General features: G+C 33.3%; 3 protein-coding genes across 3 annotated transcripts; 2 read left to right on the top strand and 1 right to left on the bottom strand.

The window, feature by feature from the left end:
- Nucleotides 1-10,291: 10,291 nt before the first annotated feature.
- On the top strand, nucleotides 10,292-13,455 carry LOC117907016 (pentatricopeptide repeat-containing protein At2g13600-like). Its single transcript, XM_034820340.1, has one exon. It carries the CDS (start codon nucleotides 10,473-10,475, stop codon nucleotides 13,032-13,034), a length of 2,562 nt encoding a protein of 853 aa, XP_034676231.1. The 5' UTR covers nucleotides 10,292-10,472; the 3' UTR covers nucleotides 13,035-13,455.
- LOC117907015 (protein PLASTID MOVEMENT IMPAIRED 1) lies at nucleotides 13,304-16,301 on the bottom strand. The gene has a single exon (XM_034820339.1). It carries the CDS (start codon nucleotides 16,132-16,134, stop codon nucleotides 13,555-13,557), a length of 2,580 nt encoding a protein of 859 aa, XP_034676230.1. The 5' UTR covers nucleotides 16,135-16,301; the 3' UTR covers nucleotides 13,304-13,554.
- A 1,526-nt stretch (nucleotides 16,302-17,827) lies between these two features.
- LOC117907721 lies at nucleotides 17,828-18,316 on the top strand. The gene has a single exon (XM_034821364.1). It carries the CDS (start codon nucleotides 17,921-17,923, stop codon nucleotides 18,200-18,202), a length of 282 nt encoding a protein of 93 aa, XP_034677255.1. The 5' UTR covers nucleotides 17,828-17,920; the 3' UTR covers nucleotides 18,203-18,316.
- The last annotated feature ends 2,572 nt before the right edge of the window (nucleotides 18,317-20,888 follow it).

Below are 20,888 nucleotides of genomic sequence, written 5' to 3'. Positions count from 1 at the left end.
TGAGAAGTTGGCTGTGATGATGAGAATCTACCCTTCAGAGAAGAGGATAGATGAAGAAGGATTCATGAAGACTATTAGGTAATGAGATTCAATCCCAGAAGTCATACATTCAGCCAAAAAGCTCAATCAACCGATTTACAAGTATTCTGTAAATTAAAGCAACACCCATCTCATCATGTTTCCATTTTTTGGTTTTTTCGTCTACCTTTCAACTTTCCAAAGCTCACCCACTCTCACTCTCACTCTCACTCTCACACTCACCTTCATGCCACTCTGCAACCTTTGTTTTAAAGCCAAATTAAAAATTCTCCTTTTTTGACATTTATTAATTAGCAGGTACAGCTCCTCACTGTAGGGGTGTTCTTTGAATCCGCTGAAAGCTTGGAGATGAAGGAAGTGGGCATATATCCATATGGCCAAAGGAGTACTTTGCCATGAATTTGGTCAGCCCTGAGAGATTCTGATCTTAGTTGAGTTTTTTAAGTGTCCATGACCAATGTTTAGCTGTTTTGGGTAGCTAGGGTTCTTAAACCTCAACTCCAGTTTGTTAATTAATTGGATCTAAATCGGATGAAACATTGAGTTTCTTCAAAAATGGGTGGTCCAAATTATCAATTTAATAGAAAAACTTAAGCCTATTGACATAATGGATGAACAATAAACCTTACCAAACATCTGTCTCACAGACAGTCCCATGAATTTCCCGTACATATAAAGAATAAATATTATCATATTTTCCACCTATTTTTAACAGAAAACTTGATCAGCTTTGAAACCGTTATTGAAAACAGATTTATCTTCTTAAAAACAGCACAACTATTTTTTATATATATATATATTTAAAAAACAAAATGGAGTGAGGATTTTAAATATGCTACTTGTAGCCAATTAATCATGTATGGCAGGGATCCATTTTGAGAATTAATGATGCATGTGCAACCTCAAAGCCACTAGAAAGCCATCACTTGTTATCATGCCATCCCTATATTTGAGTTGGCCTCTTGGTAAGTTAACAAAATAAATAAATAATGAAAGAAACACTTTGGATTAATTTTTAGTGAAAAATTTTGTTAATAAATTTTTAACAAAAGAAAAATAGATTTTTAGAAATTTATTTTGAAAATAAATTATTTAAAAAAAAATTGAAATTTGAAGGAAAAATTATGTTTTCATATATATCTTTCAAAAAAAAATCTTAAATTAAGAACTTAAGTTTTGAAAATCTAAATATATTACATTTATCTAAAAATAATTAAGATTTTATATATTTTTAATTAAATATGCCACCTTTTAATAATAAAGGCATTTTAGGTAATATTATTAATTTTAGAGTACATGAAATTTAAATTATTTTTTAAATATTATTTTGTGATTATTTTTAAATATGCATATGAAATCACATTTTTCCAAATTTAGAATAAAAAAATATTTAAAATTTTTTTATCAGCAAAGTGGTTAGTATTTCAATGAAGAATAATTCGTGAAATTTGCTAATCTCTCCCTTCACAGCGAAGGCCATGTGCGGAGTAGTAGTTGACATGATGATATGATACAAGGACAGCTGAAAGGAAAATAAAAGGATGAAAATGAGAAAGCAAGGTGGGTAAGGAGAAGACGCAAAGCTGCAATTCAACGCGCACTAACCGATCTTTCCAGCGAGAGGAAAAAGATGGCAAAATGAAGACTGCTGTTCTTAAATAATCTTCATGGGGCCCCGGCACTTGAACCATCAACCATGCATGTAGCCATTTGTTTTGAGATCCACAGGAACCCTTTTTTTTTTACACTTTTTTCAAAATGGGAGATGGTGTACATCGATCATCTCCAACCTTCAAATTCAAACACACCACCACTTATTGGGCTACAGCACAGCTCACTCACGACGCATCAGCGTCAACAGCATGACACCGGCCGCCGCCCATCCACCTACTCGGTGAACACTCACACAGCTCACCGACATCGCTATCCGTCTCTATAACACTTCCACATACGCAACTTTACCCCCGTGCCCCACGACAACAGCCAGCCTTCCCAGCAACGCATGAATCTCGTGAAGCCCAGACCAAGTAGCCATGTTACTTCTTCTCCTTAAAACTCATGCCTCTCTCTCATAGTCATACGACTCATACCTATGCACCCTCTCCTTAAAAATCCATGGAACTTGGAACTCATGCCTCACCCACGCCAGCCTCTCCATATCCTCCACTTTCACGTGTCCCAAACACCCAAGTATGGTTGCTGCAGCATTTGCTATGAGATCCGCAGGCTTTGGAGTGATTAGTGTAATTTTTTAAAATACCCTACTGTCGAAAATAATTCTAAAATTAAAATATTTTAATCGGTTTTTGAGGTGAAGTCAAGTCGCCATCTGATAATACGACTTCAATATATAATCTTTTAAGATAAAAAAGTAAATTCCTTTTTTACATTAATTCAAAATTAAATTTGCATTTTAAAAAAATGAATTCATCTTTTGAAAAAAAGGATAAACAAGCAGTTTTATTTTTGTAATTATATTTTTTTTTAAATAAATCCATCATCCCCACAGAATATAATATATATATATATTATCTCACCCGGCCTATTCACATGTATGTCGATTGGTTGCTACTTCTTCATTGAGTGATATGAACATGACCTATGCAATGTTAGTGGATGGATGTATTTGTAAGGCTATGTTTAGTATAAAGCATTTAAGGGAAAATAGGATAACAGAAAGTAAATCTAAAGTTAATAAATTAACATACATACTCATTTTGTTTATTTTACTTTTTTTATATAGACATAAAATAATTTTAAAATATGTAAATTTTAAATGTTTTAGTTGGATTTGGATACTGATTCGATTCAATTTAACAAAGAGAGATACAACATGAATAGTTTTTGAGAGTTAAAACAAGTACAATAACTATTTATATATATATATATATATATATATATATATATATATATATATATATATATATAAACTCTCTCTTTGAAAAAATGATAAAAGGATAGGTATTTACAAGAAAAAATCTTCTCTTAAATTTCATTCATTTTTTTCTTCTTTGTGAAAAAAGAAGGTTAAGGCATTTGCTATAGAACAAAATGATTCTCAAATTTTGGTAATTTCATCCATGACTTTGGGATAAAGAATTGATTGGTAAAGTAATCAATCTCAATTTTAGGTATTTTAGAAAGTAATTTGAAATTTTTTTCAACATTTAATTAATTTTACATTATGTTTGATTTTCAAAAAATTTAATAAAATATAAGAGAGAGAAATAAATAAATAAAAAATAATAATAAATAGATTCAAAGGCAATTAATTATTATTTTTATTTATATAAACATTAAATAATTTTATGATGTATAAATTTTTAACTAATTTTAATTATATATATATATATATATATATATATATATATATATATATATATATATATTTTAATTTACATAATAAATCCGAGAAAATCATATATGAAAACTATGTATATTTTATTTTATTTATTAATTGATTAATTCATTGCTAAAAGTGTCAAATATTTTCCTAGGCTTAAGCAATTTAGAGTTTTATTTTTTATTTTATGTTTAAAAATAATAGAATAAGTAAGAAAAAAACTTTTTTTTCAGAAGAGTAAATAAATTTATTTTTATAAAAAAAATAATAAGAAGAACAAAAGTGCACAGAGCCGTTTATATTTAATTAGTTTTATTAAAATAATTTTTTTATTTGAAAGTTTGAAAATGTTACTTGTTATAAAAATAATTTGTTAACTTATATGAAAGCTATTAAACTATATATTAACTTATACTATAAGTTATTTTATGCTTAATAAAACTTTATAATATTAATATTTATCCATATCGATTCATGGAGGAAAAAGCTTGTAGAAGAATACAAAAAGATAAAAATAAAATAAAATTAAAAAATAAAAATGAACAATATATCATTTGAGTGTTTCAGGGTGCACAAATTTTTCCATTGAAGAAATTATTGACAAATACATTTACAAAACTTTTGGAAGAAGGGTTTAATTAGTTTTATTAAAAGAACTTTTGACTTAAAAATTAACTTGAATACATATGTTATTATAAAAGTTATTTATTCTTATATGAAAAGCTATTAAGCTATTTATTAACTTGTACCAGAAGTCATTTCTGTCTAGTAAGACCTTATGATACTAATATTTATCCCTTTAAATTAATGGAGGAAAAGGCTTGTACAGGAATATGGAGAGAGAGAAAAATTAAAATAAGGTATCACAAAGGTTTCATTAGATTGGAGTTCTAGTCATATATCTTGGTTTTGATGATGGGCTTTTATTATTAAAATAAATTTGACATGAAATTCAATTTTATAAAAATATCAAAGAAAATATTATAAAAAATAAATTTTAAAAAATTACCTAAAAAATACATGACAATTTTAGGCAAAACTTGACAAATGATAATAAATAAAAAATAAAAATAAAAATGGTATTATATACACTCAATTAGATCTTTTTAAGAAAATAATATGTGTGATATTGTAATTGTTGGAGTTGAGTTTTGGGTGTCCAAATGGGTTAGCTCGACCTAATAAATGAGAAAATGGGGAGCAATAAATCTAAAAGAACATGCTTTTGAAAAAAGTTCGCTCTATTGTAAAAATTAAGTGGTTTTTGTATTTATAGTTTCATTCATAACTTAAAGTGAGAAAATTAGAGAAATTATTAGTGAAACAACTAATTGAGACTATTAACCTAAGAGTTCTCTTAAGCAAGTTTTTATGATAACAAATCATGGTTAGTTCACTAATAAGTTAAAACTAAGATGAGGTTCAGGTGTTAATTGTGAAATTCAATTGAAAAATCAAGCTAATTATCAAATGTTCAAAATAGTGCAAAATCAAGTATGCATGAAGATCTTTTAAGCTTAGGAACCCTATGTAGGGTGAATACTTTGGTGCACTTAAATCATATTTTTTGAATTCGAGGTTTAACCCAAAACCTTATGCAAAAATCTCTCAAACTTGTTTAAGATGTTGTATAAGTGTTAAAAAGAATTGTGTGGACCCCGTATTTCAGCTCATGCGTTTCCCATTCGATGGCGAGCTCGATTTTTATTTGAAAAATGATTTATTTATATATAAAATAAAAAAAACTTAGAGTCGCCACTTATTTTTGTTTTATTTTTAAAAGGATAAACAAAATAAGAAAGAAAACCCTAAGTATGACTCCTTATTTCGGGAAAGGTGGTTTACGAAAAACCGGATCGGGCTCGGAGGTCAGGTTACTTATCGGGACTGTACGGTAAAGACCGTAGTACCCCTTTAAGTCCCTAAAGATGAGTCTCTACTAATAAAATGAAGCAATCATGACAATTGATTGATCGAGCATGAATATCAAATGAATGTCACTCAAAACAAAATAACTGAATGAATGAGAGAGGCAAAAAATGTACCTGAGTGACGAACCAGTTTACTTCAAGGGAAACAAATGTTAGCAAACAAACATAGGATGATTGTGTGCATATCATGGAACAGAGTAAATCAATCATGAATGGCAATCAAATCGATCAATCAATCAATCAATCAATCATAAAATCACATATGTCGGGCCCTCACCAAAATCCAATTTATTTTGCATGAATTAATATCACAGATTCCATTATTTTGGAATTATGAAAAATTCATTTATGCTTATTAAAATCAAGAGGAGTAGAAAATTGTCTGAAAACCAGAGTGGAATTAAAACTATTTGAGAGAAAATTGGATTTTTGAAATTTATTTGAAAAATTGGAGTATCGAAAATTACTTGAAAATCAAAGTTTTGAAAATTAAATTTAAGAATTAGAATTTTGGATATTAAATTTACAAGAAATTTGATTTTGGATATTGAATTTGAAAAAATGAAAATTTGGAAATTAAATTTGAAGGAAATTGGAGTTTTAAAAATTAAATTTAGGAAATGAAATTTTGGAAATTAAATTCAAAAGAAATTGGATTTTGGAAATTAAATTTGAAAGAAATCAGAATTTTGGAAATTAAATTTGAAAGAAGTGAAATTTTGGAAATTAAATAGAAGAATTTGAATTTTGGAAATTAAATTTGAAGGAAATCGGAATTCCAAAAATTAAATTTGAAAGAAATTGGAGTTTTAAAAATTAAATTTAGGAAATAGAATTTTGGAAATTAAATTTAAAAGAAATTGATTTTGGAAATTAAATTTGAAAGAAATCAGAATTTTGAAAATTAAATTTGAAAGAAATGAAATTTTGGAAATTAAATTGAAGGATTTGATATCAGAATATGAAGAATTAAAAAAGATGAAATGTGATGGTGGGATTACATGGCCATGCACACATGGGCCCAAAATGCAATTGTGTTGAGGTTGATGATGGCAAGTGTTCTTCTCTCTCGTAACATATTCACAAACTTTTTATTAAGACAAACAATCACTAACATTACCAATCTCATTTTACATTGAATTTTTTTATTCACATAAATAAAAACTAATATTTCAGATACTCATGACCGATTGCATTGATTTCAAGATTCCCTATTAACATCAAAACTAAAATTTATTTGACTTCTATGACCGGCCACCTTGAATTTTTAATTCAATAACAATCTCCAATCTCATTGATTTCTTTAATTAAATAAACACAACCCATTAACACCACTCACAGTTAGCATGAATCACATATATACCATTAACTATTCACCATGGCCGACACTCATCCTTGTTCCACTGATTTTAAGAATTAAAATGAAGCATTAACACTATTCCATGCCTACCATGTGTTCATTTTATTTTTAAATCTCAAACAAACACTAAATTAAACAAAGTGTTCCACAAAGGCCATTAACAAAGAATTCCCATGGCCGACAGTCATCCACCCTCACATCAGTTTATTCTTTTTAAATTAAACAAAGTGTTCCACTAACATCTTTCCATGATTAGTATGCATCTAAGCTATTGATTTTTTTTTTATTCAAATAAAAATAAGGCCATCATAACTCACATGTGTTTTGTTCCGATGATGATGCGTCTCGCCTCCGGTGATTGTTCTCTCCAACCACAGATAAAAGCTATAATGTCCCACATCGGATAGGGGAGAAAGTCCATGACGCTATATATGTAGAGGTTTTTCTTAACCAAGTAGACGCGTTTTAAAGCAGTAAGGGCTCATTTGGGCCCAAAGCAGACAATATCTATATGGTTGGGTGCGAGTCGTTACAAGTGGTATCAGAGTCGATCCCCAACCCCGGTGTGGGGGTTTGTTTAGCCTGATATTTGTCTGTTTGACCCTGCAATCCCATGGGACACAACGAGGACGTTGTGACTGCATGGGGAGGGGGGATGTTTGTGATGTCCCACATCGGATAGGGGAGAAAGTTCCTAGCGCTATATATGTAGAGACTCATTTTAACCAAGTAGACGCGTTTTAAAGCCGTAAGGGCTCGTTTGGGCTCAAAGCAGACAATATCTACATGATTGGGTGCGAGTTGTTATAAAAGCTCCCTCCAAAAATCCCCATTTTCTTGCCTTCCAAGCTAAAATCCCCTCTTACTCTCATCAGCAAACTAAGAAAAATCCCATCAAAAATATCTCACTGGTTCTCTCTCTCTCTCTAGCTTGCTGCCCCCAGCCAAAAGAATCCTCCCCAGAAAAATATCTCTCTCTGCTCACCTCCAGACTTGCCCTCCTCCTTGAAAATATCTCTTTTCCAGCCTAAAAAAGCACCACCTTTGAAAAAGCACCACTTCTGCCAATCGATTCCCTCTCTCTCCTATGCTCCCCCTCTAACAGAAATGTACCCATCTCTGAATATTCCTCCAGGTGTTGCTTTATGATTGGTGTATGCAAACCACCATTTGATTCCTCACCAGCCACCAAGGAGGTGACACGTGGCTCGCTGGGAGCCCTCCACCTACAAAGAAGGGGCTGCAAAAAGCACACCCCAAAAGGGGGTCTACAAATTGATTTTTTTTTTTTTTAAAAAGGTTTTTAAGCCAAAATTGTCCAATCAGTCAAGGGTAGGCTCAACTGATTGGGAACCAGTCAAACCAATTACCTTTTCTTGGTTGAGGATTGATCACGGGTACACAACATTTTTCTCTCTCATTCAGTAGGGGGGGTCTTATTGGATAAGGAAAACCTTTTACCCATCGAAAGTGTTTTTTTCCCGATCGAGACTCAAATAAACCCTAATGGTTACTTGCAATGCATTAAATGTCTAATAGCTAATCAATCGATTGAACTGGAGTTCGACCAAAAAAGGTCAGTTGGTGTTTTTTCGAGTGTTTGACATCGGAAATCTATTAATAGAAAGTTTCATTTTATTTATTATGCAAAAAATACTTGCACTAAACTTCTTTCCTACTAGTTTCTTACATTCAAATCTTTTTTTTTTCTTAGCGCATTAAATCTTTCACTTGTATACTCATCTGGTGCATCCTTTATATTCATCATAGCCTCCTTGTATTTGTTCATTGATTGAGTTATGACTGAGTGATCTTAAAATCTCATTTATTGAAGAAAGGTTGAATGTTGAGTTTCATGTTTGAAATAAAACTTAAAGGATTGGTTGTAGTGCACATTAAAGTTAAGAAATCAAATTGTAAAGACTTAGTTAAAATTTCAAATTAATGGAACCTTCATTTAGGAGAAGGTTGAAGAAAGTGGACCAAGGTAACATTAGCCAAACTTTTATAAAATCAGTGTTTGCAATCTTTCTACTTTCATTTCTTAATTTCATTGCTTTTTAATTATTCATAAGAAGTAGTTTTCAATTTTTTTTTTTTTTAAAACTCAATTCATCCTTTTTTGAGAGTTTTTCTTATACAAATTAGCCTTGTTTCACAAAGATTTTAAACGTTTTAGAAGGTAACCATAGACCATATTTTTTATCAATAATATTATCCAACCAAAAAATATACACTTATTACATAATGAGTTTACACGATGAGACATAAACATGTTTGAATTTATCTTTATATTATATTCAAAATTCTACACTACATTTGTGGACCCTCGATTTTGATATTGGTAACCTAAATTATAAATATTTCGATAAAAATAGGATATTTTCGTCTTGCATTAAGTGATTTGTGTCACTTTGTTGGGTAGAGGAATTGAAAGAGGTGGGGCTTGGGCTTCTTTTGTTCTTGAAAGGTGGAACAAGTCCTTGAAACAAAATTTTTAAAGAATATTGCATTAAATATTTGTTCTCCCCGTACACCAATTTGTCTTGGCCAACGTTCGTGAGGGCGGACGTCCCTTTCAGGATTTTCTATTATATATAAATATATATTCAAAATCTATTATAATATATTTTTTAATTAAATCATCGCTTCAAAATACCATTTTCTATTATAATCTATTAAATAAAATCGTTTTTCAAACATTATTTTAAAAGATGTTAAATAGACATAATATTTTATTTAAATTTCTTTTGAGTCACTAGATTTACTTTTATTTAAGGTATTTTATAAACAAGTAATAGTGTGTTTTTTTATTTTAGTTAAAGATCTTGATGATATGTAATCTAAATTTATGAAAGACTAATATAACAAATACTAACTTTCAAATTAGTGAGAAAAAAAAAAAAAAAAAAGATGGGTGAAAATGATAATTAAGAAAAACATACGGGTTATTTGATAAAATTTTAAATTAATGATAACAAAATGAATTTAGTCCAAATCTTATGGGAGATGAATGAAATTAATCGATATTTTCAAATTTTGTTTAGATGCAATAATGTTGTTCTTAAGATTGGAGATGGGTTTACCTAAACAATGGTGATTGACTACCATTAAAGGTTTAACCTATTCTTATTGAATGCCCATTAGTTTTTAAATGGGATGGTTGAAACCCGATTCAAAAATTAATATAAGAACCAAAGGTTATAAATGCATTATGTTAAAAGTCACTTTTAAGTCTAAGGATTTAGGTTTTACCCGATAACAATTGATTTTCAAATAAGATAACCACTACATGATTCAAGAACTGTTCATATATTTTTTTATTTATATGGAAATGTTTCTAAAAAAAATAAAAATAAAAATAATATATATATATATTGCATATAATGCTTCATGGATGATGTCTATATTAAAAATGTTTTTTTGAATAATCAATTAGTATCTAAGTATAATGTCTAAAACAAAATTGGGCCACAAATGGACTTGAAAAACCTTCATCGTCCTGGGTTGGACCGATGTCTTGGCCCAACATCTTGGTACCACTTTTATTTTTTATTCAACAATTTAAATTTGATGGGATGGGAAGTCCAGTATATTGGAATTCTCCTACATATCATATCGCCCTTGTATCCGTCCACGGTCCACCTAATATAAAACGACGTCGTTCGTTGGTGGGGTCTCTGGAATGTGGTTTCCCTCCCTTCTCAGTTTTCTGTTTCAACTGTATCAAGTTTGTTCATAGGACGACATGAACCAAATCAAATGAAATCTCAGCACAACACAACTCTGTGGATATCGAATGATCGTCAAGTTCACATGGGGTATCTTGAACCGCTTTTCCCACATCTCTCGCCCACTGATTCGTCATTTCTCCGACCAAGCTACACTCACGACAGATCCCATGTTTCCACAACAATCCTACATGGAACTGTCCCAGAAATTTTACGAATCCATGAAAGAATGTGCATCGCTCCGGTCGATTCCCATTGCCCGGAAACTTCATGCCCAGCTCATATTTATGGGGCTGAAGTCTTCAATTTTCTTGCAAAATCATCTATTGAATATGTACTCCAATTGTGGATTGATTAGTGACGCTTATCGGGTTTTTGGTGGCATCGAGTTTCCTAATGTTTATAGTTGGAATACGATGATCAGTGGGTTTGCTGATTCGGGTCAGATGAGGGAAGCGGAGAAGTTGTTTGAGAAAATGCCCGAGAGAGACTCCGTTTCTTGGAACTCAATGATGTCGGGTTATTTTCATAATGGGGAACTGGAGGCTACTATAAAGGTTTTTGTTTCGATGGTTCGGGATTGTTGTTGCGTTCCTGACCCGTTTTCTTTCTCCTGTGTGATGAAGGCTTCTGGAAGCCTTGGATACTTGAAATTAGCTTTGCAATTGCATGGTTTTGCAGAGAAATTTGATTTTGGAATAGACAATTGTGTTGAAACTTCAGTTCTTGATATGTACATCAAGTGTGGTGGAATGGATTTCGCTCAGAAAGCGTTTTGTAGGACCCCGAATCCAAGTTTGTTTTGTTGGAATAGTATGATTTATGGTTATTCAAAATATGGCAGCGTTAAAAAGGCTCTTGAGTTGTTTGCTAAAATGCCTGAGCGCGACACTGTTTCTTGGAATACGATGATTTCAATCTTGTCGCAACATGGGTTTGGCGCTGAAACTCTTAATACGTTCCTTGAGATGTGGAACCAAGGTTTTAGACCTAATTCCATGACATATGCTAGTGTTCTTAGTGCGTGCACCAGCATTTATGATCTGGAATGGGGTGCACATCTGCATGCACGGATTGTTCGCATGGAACCACGTCTTGATGTGTATGCAGGTTGCGGTTTGATTGATATGTATGCAAAATGTGGATGCTTGGAATCTGCAAGGCAGGTATTTGATGGCTTAACTGAGCATAATGCAGTCTCTTGGACCTCTTTAATTGGGGGAGTTGCACAGGCTGGGTTTCAAGAAGAAGCTTTGGTATTATTTAATCAAATGAGAGAGGTGCCTGTGGCTTCGGATCAGTTCACTCTTGCAACTGTTCTTGGAGTTTGTTTGAGTCAAAAGGATATTTCTATTGGGGAACAGCTCCATGCACATACGATCACTCATGGACTGGATTCTTCTGTTCCTGTGGCAAATGCTCTTGTTACAATGTATGCGAAGTGTGGAGATGTTTGGAAAGCAAATCATGCATTTGAGTTGATGCCAATAAGAGATATAATTTCATGGACTGCAATGATTACTGCATTTTCTCAGGCTGGTGATGCTGAAAAAGCCCGAGAATATTTTGATAAAATGCCAGAGCGGAATGTAATATCCTGGAACTCAATGTTAGCCACATATATGCAACGCGGGTACTGGGAAGAGGGTCTCAAAGTATACATCCAGATGCTAAGGGAAGGGGTTAAGACAGATTGGATCACTTTTTCAACTTCGATCAGTGCCTGTGCTGATTTGGCAGTACTCATACTTGGGAATCAAATTTTAGCTCAAGCTGAAAAACTAGGGTTCAGTTCTAATGTTTCAGTTGCAAATAGTGTTGTTACCATGTATTCAAGATGTGGGCGGATTGAAGAAGCACAGAAAATGTTTAGTTCAATTGTTATGAAGAATTTGGTTTCTTGGAATGCAATGATGGCAGGATATGCTCAAAATGGTCAAGGTCGGAAAGTTATCGAGATCTTTGAGAAAATGTTAAATATGGGAAATGTGCCTGATCAGATAAGTTATGTATCTGTTCTTTCAGGTTGTAGCCATTCGGGACTTGTTTCAGAAGGGCAATATTACTTCCTGTCTATGACTAAAGATCATGGCATCTCTCCAATGAGCGAGCATTTTGTATGCATGGTAGATCTACTTGGCCGGGCTGGCCAGTTAGAGCAGGCTAAAAATTTGATCAATCAAATGCCCTTTAAACCGAATGCTGCCATTTGGGGAGCCCTGCTTGCTGCTTGCCGGATCCATGGCAATACAAAATTAGCAGAACTTGCAGTGAAGAATTTGCTTGAGTTGGATGCAGAAGGACCTGGAAGTTATTGTCTTCTAGCCAATATATATTCGGAGTCTGGAAAGATACAAGGTGTTACAAATGTGAGAAAACTGATGAGAGACAAAGGAGTCCGGAAGAATCCTGGTTGTAGCTGGATTGAGGTTGATAATAGGGTACATGTCTTTACTGTAGATGACACAAATCATCCACAAATCAAGGATGTCCATAGAATGTTAGAGGAGATTATAAAGAAGATAGAAGAAATTAAAAACTATGCCAATGTGATGAATTCTGGCAGATCTCATAATTACCATAGTGAGAAGCTTGCTGTGCCACTTCGATTGATTAGGTTGCCTGCTTGATTGACCATCCATGCTATGAGGAATCCTGATTGTTCATGAGGTCACAAAGCTGATTTTCATTGCTAACTGAAGGGAACTTGTACTGTGGGATGCAAACCATTTCAATCATTTAAAGGATGGAACCTGCTCTTATGGAGCTTACCGGTGATCTAAGGTATGCTGAAACTCCATCTATTATTCTCATAGTCAATCTGGATTTAAGTTTCCCATCTATCCATGCGTGATAACTTATTTTTATCCACCATCCAATTTAGTAATGAAAAGGAAAAAAAAAAAACCTTGTACATTTTATTTGAAGATAAACAAATAAAAGTAATTACAGCTACCGAGAGTCTCAAATGCTGAAACGTTTTTAATGCTAAGGGACAAGGGATGCTACTGATTCAATCTAATATTGTAGAACAACTGTGGATTGATGCAATCTGTTTCTCCTTGCTAGTGCCTACACTTTTTTCAAAGCCTGGGCAAGATCTAAGACAAACTTACTAGAATTTTACAGAGAAAAATGTGAAGATTCTCTTTACTTAGTGAACTTTATGTCTGGGTTCCTCATTGATTTGAGCCACATGTCTGCCATTACACGTGAGGAAATGCTCCATAATATATCCTGGCTTTTTGAGGGGACATGTTTTCCTTTTTTTCCTGCCTTCCCCAATCCGAATGCCAACAGCCACTGCATTGCTGTCAGCGTCTGCTTCTCGGTATCCCACACATTCCTCTTACCCCCCTTTTTAACTTTCAGACCTCCTATATGCAAACTTGCGACTTTGAATCTCTTGTCTTCATCATATGTTTTTGGCTTTACATCAGCATGTGTTGCATGAATCAACACTATCACTGGGCCCCCAACTGACTCAAATCGCCTTACTGGATCCCGCAGCTGAACAACCACTGTTAATGTGAGGGTTGTTTGGCTCTCAGATTCTCCATCAGAAGTATTCAAACTACTATTTTTCATCCATTCCTCAAGTGGAATGGCAGAGGCAAGGGGATGATTTTGATCTTTACCACTGGTTGTGGCTGTTTTTCCAACGAGTGAAGAAACTTCAAACGGGGCATCTTCCTCAGCCATATCTGCCTGAATTTTCAGAGCTTCAACTGCCATAGCCTCAATCTTCTGCATTGAGAATGCTAGAATCTCATCCACTGTCAACGGGTCTTCATTCACATTCCATATTCCTGTTGAGATTCTCTCCCTCCTGCCTGTATTCATTGCAGTTGCCATGGTTTTAACTGCAGCAACAGTACGGGCAGCACTTGAGCTAGCACCTTCTTTGTTCCTTCCGAGGATGATTGCTGAAGCAATGCCTTCAAAAGCTATCTGTTCGGCGGTCTTACCTATAAGTTCATCAAGGGGCATTGAAGATAAAATTTCTGAGCTGAGTTCTTCAAGCCCAGTTGCAGCCATCTTCTGAAATAACTCGAACCCATTCATGGATTTATGAGAGGTAAGGACTAAAGCTTTTGATAACTGCATTGCAAGTTTTGGGGTGTCCTTCCTTGTTACTGCAGTATCTAGAGGATTCATGGCAGCTAAGTAGCCTCCATCCCTGGTCTGAACCACACAGCCCAGGCCCTTTCCAAGATCTGGGAGAAAAACCATGGTATCTGCCTCTGTAGAATCCTCAACTCCTTCCAGCTTTAGAGGTGGGATATCAGATTGATTGAATCTCAATTCATTATCATCTTCAGCCTCTAGCATCTGAAGAAATTCTCTAGTCACTGTTTCTTCGTCTGCATCCAGTCTCGGCACATCTGTTTCTTCCTCTGTTTTGTTGAGTTTTTCTCCCCCCATCATTGATTCAAGAGCTTTTATCTGCTGAGCAATGGAATCAAGCTCAGTTAATCTTGTAAGATGGACCTGATCATGCACAACTTCCTTCACAACCTCACTTGACACAGACCTTTCATCAACACGTTCTTCCATCTCTCCTTCGCCAGCCTCTTCTTTGTCTTGGATCTCAACTCCTTTGTCCACAACATCAAAATCCAGAACGTCTAGATCTTCTATCTTTGATTCAGTTTCTTCTGACTTTTGAATAGAGGGAGAGGTTGAAGGCACTGGAGCAGGTTCATCAAGATTCAAGTCATCAATACCTTGGAGATCTCCAGGTGCTCCTCCCTGTGAAGGAGTCCAAGTTTCTGATCGGCTTGACATCCTTGGACTGGGGATGCTAAAGGATGATTTCGACTGCTTACGGCCAAAAGAGGATGAGAAATTCTTAGATTTACCGGACTTCAATCCCTCAGACTGACTATAAATTCCAACCCCCCCATCTTTCTCCATAATCTGAAATCCCAATTTCAGAACAAGTTCTCCTCCTTTCGCTTTCCCTGATAGATTGAAGCTCATGTCCCATTGTCGAACTCGTGTACCTTCAGCGCTTTTCTCTATGGACTCCTGAATAAGGAGACTCAAATCCACCAAACTTCTTCCAAAATCAAGCTCTTGAGCATCAACTGCAAACACATAGATCAAAAATGGTCGTGGCTCAAATTTTTGCTGTTTTCCACTGTCATAACTGCAGTAAACATGACACTTAAGAAACATAGTCTCTTCAAAATCAGCTGCTCCCTGTGAAACTCTTGATGGCATTGTGTGAACTGCTCCTTCCTTGGTTTCCTTCTTCCTAACACAAACTGAAAGCCGGAGTCCGTTCATAGAAGCTGGAAGTCCTTGGACAGTGACAACTTCAACAGAGAACAAACAGCTCAGCTTCTGCATCCCAATGTGCGAAAGGGCTCGAATTGGCTTCCAGTTCCAAATTCCTTTCTTCTCTGCTGAAGCTGCCTTTTCATTCAACTTCGTGATGGGTTGCTGGCTCAAAGGCTTTGGCTGATCCTTCTGCCCATTTCCATCATCGAGCTTTGGCCTAGACCGCCATGGTGAGAGAGACATGCGCCTGGATCGCCCCCTGGTGCTGGATTTCTCCTCATTTTTGGCTTCATCAGCGGATGATATTGGGGGAACTGAGCTTCGAGGGAGAGCAAGGGAGGCAGTTCTTCGAGCAGTGTGGGACTGGTAGAGGGACTGACTGAGCTCTTCCAGTTCTGCTAAGAGCTGGGTGCTGGAATTCCTTGGGTTTGTTTCTTCTGCCATTGTTGACAAAGAAAGAAAGCTAACAAGAGAGCCCTGCAACTGGTGATGATAGTATTGAAGTTATGGTATTGCATTAAGGAAAAGATAAGGTAGTTTAGATGGATGAAAGGTTATGAGGTGGAGAAACTGCCATGAAAGATGAGTCTTCAGAACCAGGAATTTTCTACGGTTGGATTTTGTGATGGATAAGGGAAGAACGATTGTCATCTCTCCCTCTCTCATTCTCGAGAAAGAGACAGGCCTGGAAACACGAGGCAATCCGGTCCCAGAGAATTAATTGTTTGTAGTCATGCATCCTCCATTGCTAGTTTTGTTATTTACTGCTCTGCATTTCAGTTTTTTGATGAGTCCGGTCTAATAGTTGGCCTTACGACAAAAAAGTAAGGAAATCTAGGAACAGTTTCGCAACTGTTTTTTAATCAGTTTTCCTATTTAAAAAAAAAAAAAAAAAACATGTTTGAGAATAGATAACTATTTTCTTTCATATAATATCTTTTAATTATTTTTTTAGAATTATTTTAAAAAATAATTATAAAATAAATTATTAAAAATAAAACACTAAATATAAAATTATTTTTATATATATTTAAAAATATAAAAAATACATTAAAAATATTTTAATTTCTTAAATAAATTTTTGTTCTACAGAACAGTTTTAAATCACGATTATCAAAGAAAACCCTGCCAACCCTAATGTCTGTTTTGAAAAAGTTTTTTAACTTAAAATACCTTGAAATTCAATATTTCTATGAGAATTTGTTTCTTTTTTTTTTTTTTTTTTGAAAATATGAAGAATGTCGACCCAAAGAACGAGTTGAAAAAATGATTTTAGGTATGAATTTTTAAATATAATTTTTTTTCCTTGAAAATAATATAGAAGGAATGGTTTGTTAAAAACTATATTACAAATCGTCATCAAATAAGCTTAGCTTACATTATGTACCTATTATTATAGTTTCAACAATTATTGTAAATAAAGTGTCATAATTCGCAAAATATAAATGAATAATATGGGACTTCAATTATTATAAGATGGGACAAAAATCCAGCTCAATTTCAGTTTATAGCCATTTGGATTTGACGTGGAATAGAATGATCCAATGGGGCCAATAATTACCAAACACATTTAAATTATGGACTTATTTATAATGTTAAAAATTTATTTTTAAAATTTCTTAAATTTTGGATAGTAAAAAAAATTTAATACTAAAAAAATGGTTTTTTTAAAGAGTTTTTACATTTATATATGAGTTATTTTATTATTATTATTTTTATTTTAAAAATATAAACGAAAGCATATTCAAGGGGGGCCTAAATTGATAAATTTTTATACACATTTTTTAATTGTGAGATGAGCTAAGATTATAAATTTTTTATTTTTTATTTTTAAAATTTCTGAAATTTTAAAAAGAGTTTTTAGTGGTAAGTGAATTTCTACTTTTTACAAGAGTTAAGAATTTTAATATTTCGTATAAAAAAATCTATTTTTAAAAATGAAAAATAAAAAATGTACCCAAAACATATGGTATTTTTTTAACTGGCTCTTGTTACACCATATGAACATTTTTATAAGCTTTACTATTTTCATGCTGCCAAACACAACACCACATCTGCATAAGCGAGTCCCCTTGATTATGGGTGGAGCAGGTTGAAAAAGTCCACTCTATCTTCAAAAGCGGATCCACCACAGAATTTTCCAAGCTCTTCTTTGGATGTTATTTCTCGTAGCCGTTTATAAGTAACCTTCTCCGAAAACAACTTTTTATTTTTACAGAGAAACGGCACGATGTCGAAGAGCGGCGAGCAGTTGAGAAAGAAGACGGAGGAGGAAGAGAGAGCAGAAGAAAAGGCCTCCAAACTCCAGGGCCTGCCAATGGAGAGCAGCCCTTATCTCAAGTATACTGATTTGGAGGATTACAAACGCCAAGGCTACGGCACCGAAGGACACCTGGAACCTAAGCCTAATCAAGGCGGTGGCGGCACCGATGCTCCCACCCTCGCCGGAACTAACCTCTCCAAGGGACCAGCCTCCGTTGTAGACGCGGCCCACCGCGTTGGCATCCCCTGATCAAAACATATGTAATATATTATTAATTTAATTAGTTTCTAAGGTTTATTTATCACCGGAGGAACTACTATGCGATTTTTAATCTTCAATGAAATTTTATAAATTCTGATTCAACGACTCATATTCATGGTTCAATAACTAAATTAAATGGTTGAATGAAAAAAAAAATTAAAAAGTGATTAAATATCTACAAAATGTAAATACAATTAGAGGGGACTCAAGAAATTAATATGAAATATTCAAAATAATTACAAAAATTAGCATTCGAATTTGGAGGAGGTGTATGCATAAAATTGATCAAACAGGATCAAATTCGCTTGATCAAATCAATTTTTAATAATTTTGATCTTTTAAATACAAAAATTCAAAGTATAATAATACAGTTTACAATTTTTCATCAAAGTATATATATTACTACCTTACTATAACAATAGTTAATTTTTTTAATTGAATTACAATGATATAATTGAATTTGGTTTTAATAATGTAATTCAACTTATTATAATAATATTACTTAAATGAGTTTATTATACTTTACCCCTAATTCATACTATGTTTTTCATATTTCTCTATTGAGTAAAAAATTAGATAATATACCCTTCATATAAGTACATTTTTTGAATGATGGTATTATCTATATTAAACGGTGTTACCCACATAGATCATGTGGAGAGCACATGCGTCTTCAGTTCAATATAGGTAAGATCATTCCTAAAAAAAATGTAAATTGTGTGTAATTATAAGACAAGTCAAATCAAATAAAAATAAAATAAAATCAATTATCGTTATTAAATCAAGCCAAATTAATCAACTTCCTTTCTAAATTTAATTACTCGGGTTCTTAATATATAAAATTTAGTAAAATAAGTTCAATTTGATTTTAATGTTTAAAACCAAAAAATGGTTAAATTTCAATATGGGATTCATTGAATTAGTTTATTAAATTCATAATTGGGATGAATACTTAAAATTTTTATAAATTGAAAAAGGATGCCCATACTTTCAAGGATATCTCATGTCAGCCTTTATATATTTTTAATTTTTTTTTTTTGCAATAATGTTAATGATAAACCATTCTAAAAATTCTGAAATAATAAATAAATATAGAAATCCCAATAGACAGGTTTAAGTCTATACATATCCAATTTTCATTGAACGTAAAAAAGTTTGTAATAAATTAAATTATATTACTTTAAATTTTTATTCAGAAATCCATCCAAAAATCTATATATAAAAAAAAACACAAAAATTTTAGTTTACGATTTTTATTATATTACTTTAAATTTTTATAGTTTACTATTTTTTTTTTTCAAATATGTTATTATTATTATTATTATTATTATTATTATTGTTGTTGTTGTTGTTGTTGGGTATAAATATAGAAAGCTTTTAACAAAAGCCGAGTCTAAATCAATTGTGCTGTGGAAGAAAGAAGTCGAAGAGATAGAGGAGGGTGGGAATGTCGTTGATGAGAGGAGAGCCGTTGGTGTCGAAGCTGGCAACGTTGGCCAAGTTCGTGGTTCTACCAGGAGCCATGGTCGCTGCTATGATCTACTCTCCACAGCAAGACCCTAACAAGAAATCCGATTCCAAGTAGATCTAATTCAAGGTTATTCCCTTCTTCTTCCAATCTTTTCTCTCCTTGATCTAGGGTAAGGGTTTGAGTTTTTTATTGTGTTCCAGTCCTTCGGTTGTTTGATTTCCAAACTTCTCCGATTTAATGTTGGATCTAGGGTTTTGTATTCATTTCACTTTCCCCTCCATTTGGTTGCCGAGGGACCGGAGGATAAGAGACGAGGAAAATAGGGAAGTTATTGTTTCTATGATTTACAATCGAAATGCAACACTTCAAAGATCGATAAGCTTGGCAATCAAATAGCGTGATATCAATTTAAATTCCATTAGGTTGTGCTTGGTTGCGGAGGAATTGATTTGATTGGGAACTCTACTGCTGTAGAATTGGAAACCCTTGCTTTTCTGTTGGAATTTTTTTTTTTTTTTGGATTTTCAGTGTATGAATTTTAAATTTGATTCCAAATCCACTAGTACGCAAAGCAGCTAAAATTATAAATAGTTGGATTGGATTGGATTGTTGCCTCAATTTCAGATTCCAATGCCCTAATTTCATGGAATCAAAACAGCCTGAATTTCTGATGAAAGAAAAATAAACTCTAATCAGATGCTTTTTCCCTGGAGAAATAAACTCAAACCAAGTTTTGTGTTAAGCTTTTGGAGCCTTCAAGTATTATTAGAATGACTGAGAGATAACATGAACTGGTGACGTTTTAGTTGCCTCTATATTGAAATGTTCATGAAAAGAGAAGGTAGACTGGAGTCTCAGTAAAATTCTTGGTGAAGCCATTTTTTTCACTTATGTAGTTGTTTGATTTCATATGACAGGATATGATCAAAGTCTTTATTTTTTATGCTCATTAAATATGTTACCTTCTTATTTGATGATAACTTTTGGGCTTGAGGAGACAGTCTATTGACTTCTCGTCATTTTCAGAGTGATGAGAAATCAGACTAGAGAATGAAACTGGAATCAGTGAGACTATCTATGAAATATGTTTCACAAAATCATATGCCTTAGTTCATAATGCACCTTGGTCCGATCTCATCAACCATGTTGCTTCACGTCAACTAGCATATTGTAGCATATTTCCTCGAAAATGATGGGAATTAA

Source organism: Vitis riparia, chromosome 18 (assembly GCF_004353265.1).
Source record: "Vitis riparia cultivar Riparia Gloire de Montpellier isolate 1030 chromosome 18, EGFV_Vit.rip_1.0, whole genome shotgun sequence".
Taxonomy (NCBI): Eukaryota; Viridiplantae; Streptophyta; class Magnoliopsida; order Vitales; family Vitaceae; genus Vitis; species Vitis riparia.
Note: the sequence above shows the minus strand (reverse complement) of the source record. Positions and strands in the feature narration are given on the sequence as shown.

Coding starts and splice junctions, on each gene's coding strand:
- LOC117907016 (XM_034820340.1), top strand. CDS start 10,473: ATGATCGTCAAGTTCACATGGGGTATCTTGAACCGCTTTTCCCACATC.
- LOC117907015 (XM_034820339.1), bottom strand. CDS start 16,134: ATGGCAGAAGAAACAAACCCAAGGAATTCCAGCACCCAGCTCTTAGCA.
- LOC117907721 (XM_034821364.1), top strand. CDS start 17,921: ATGTCGAAGAGCGGCGAGCAGTTGAGAAAGAAGACGGAGGAGGAAGAG.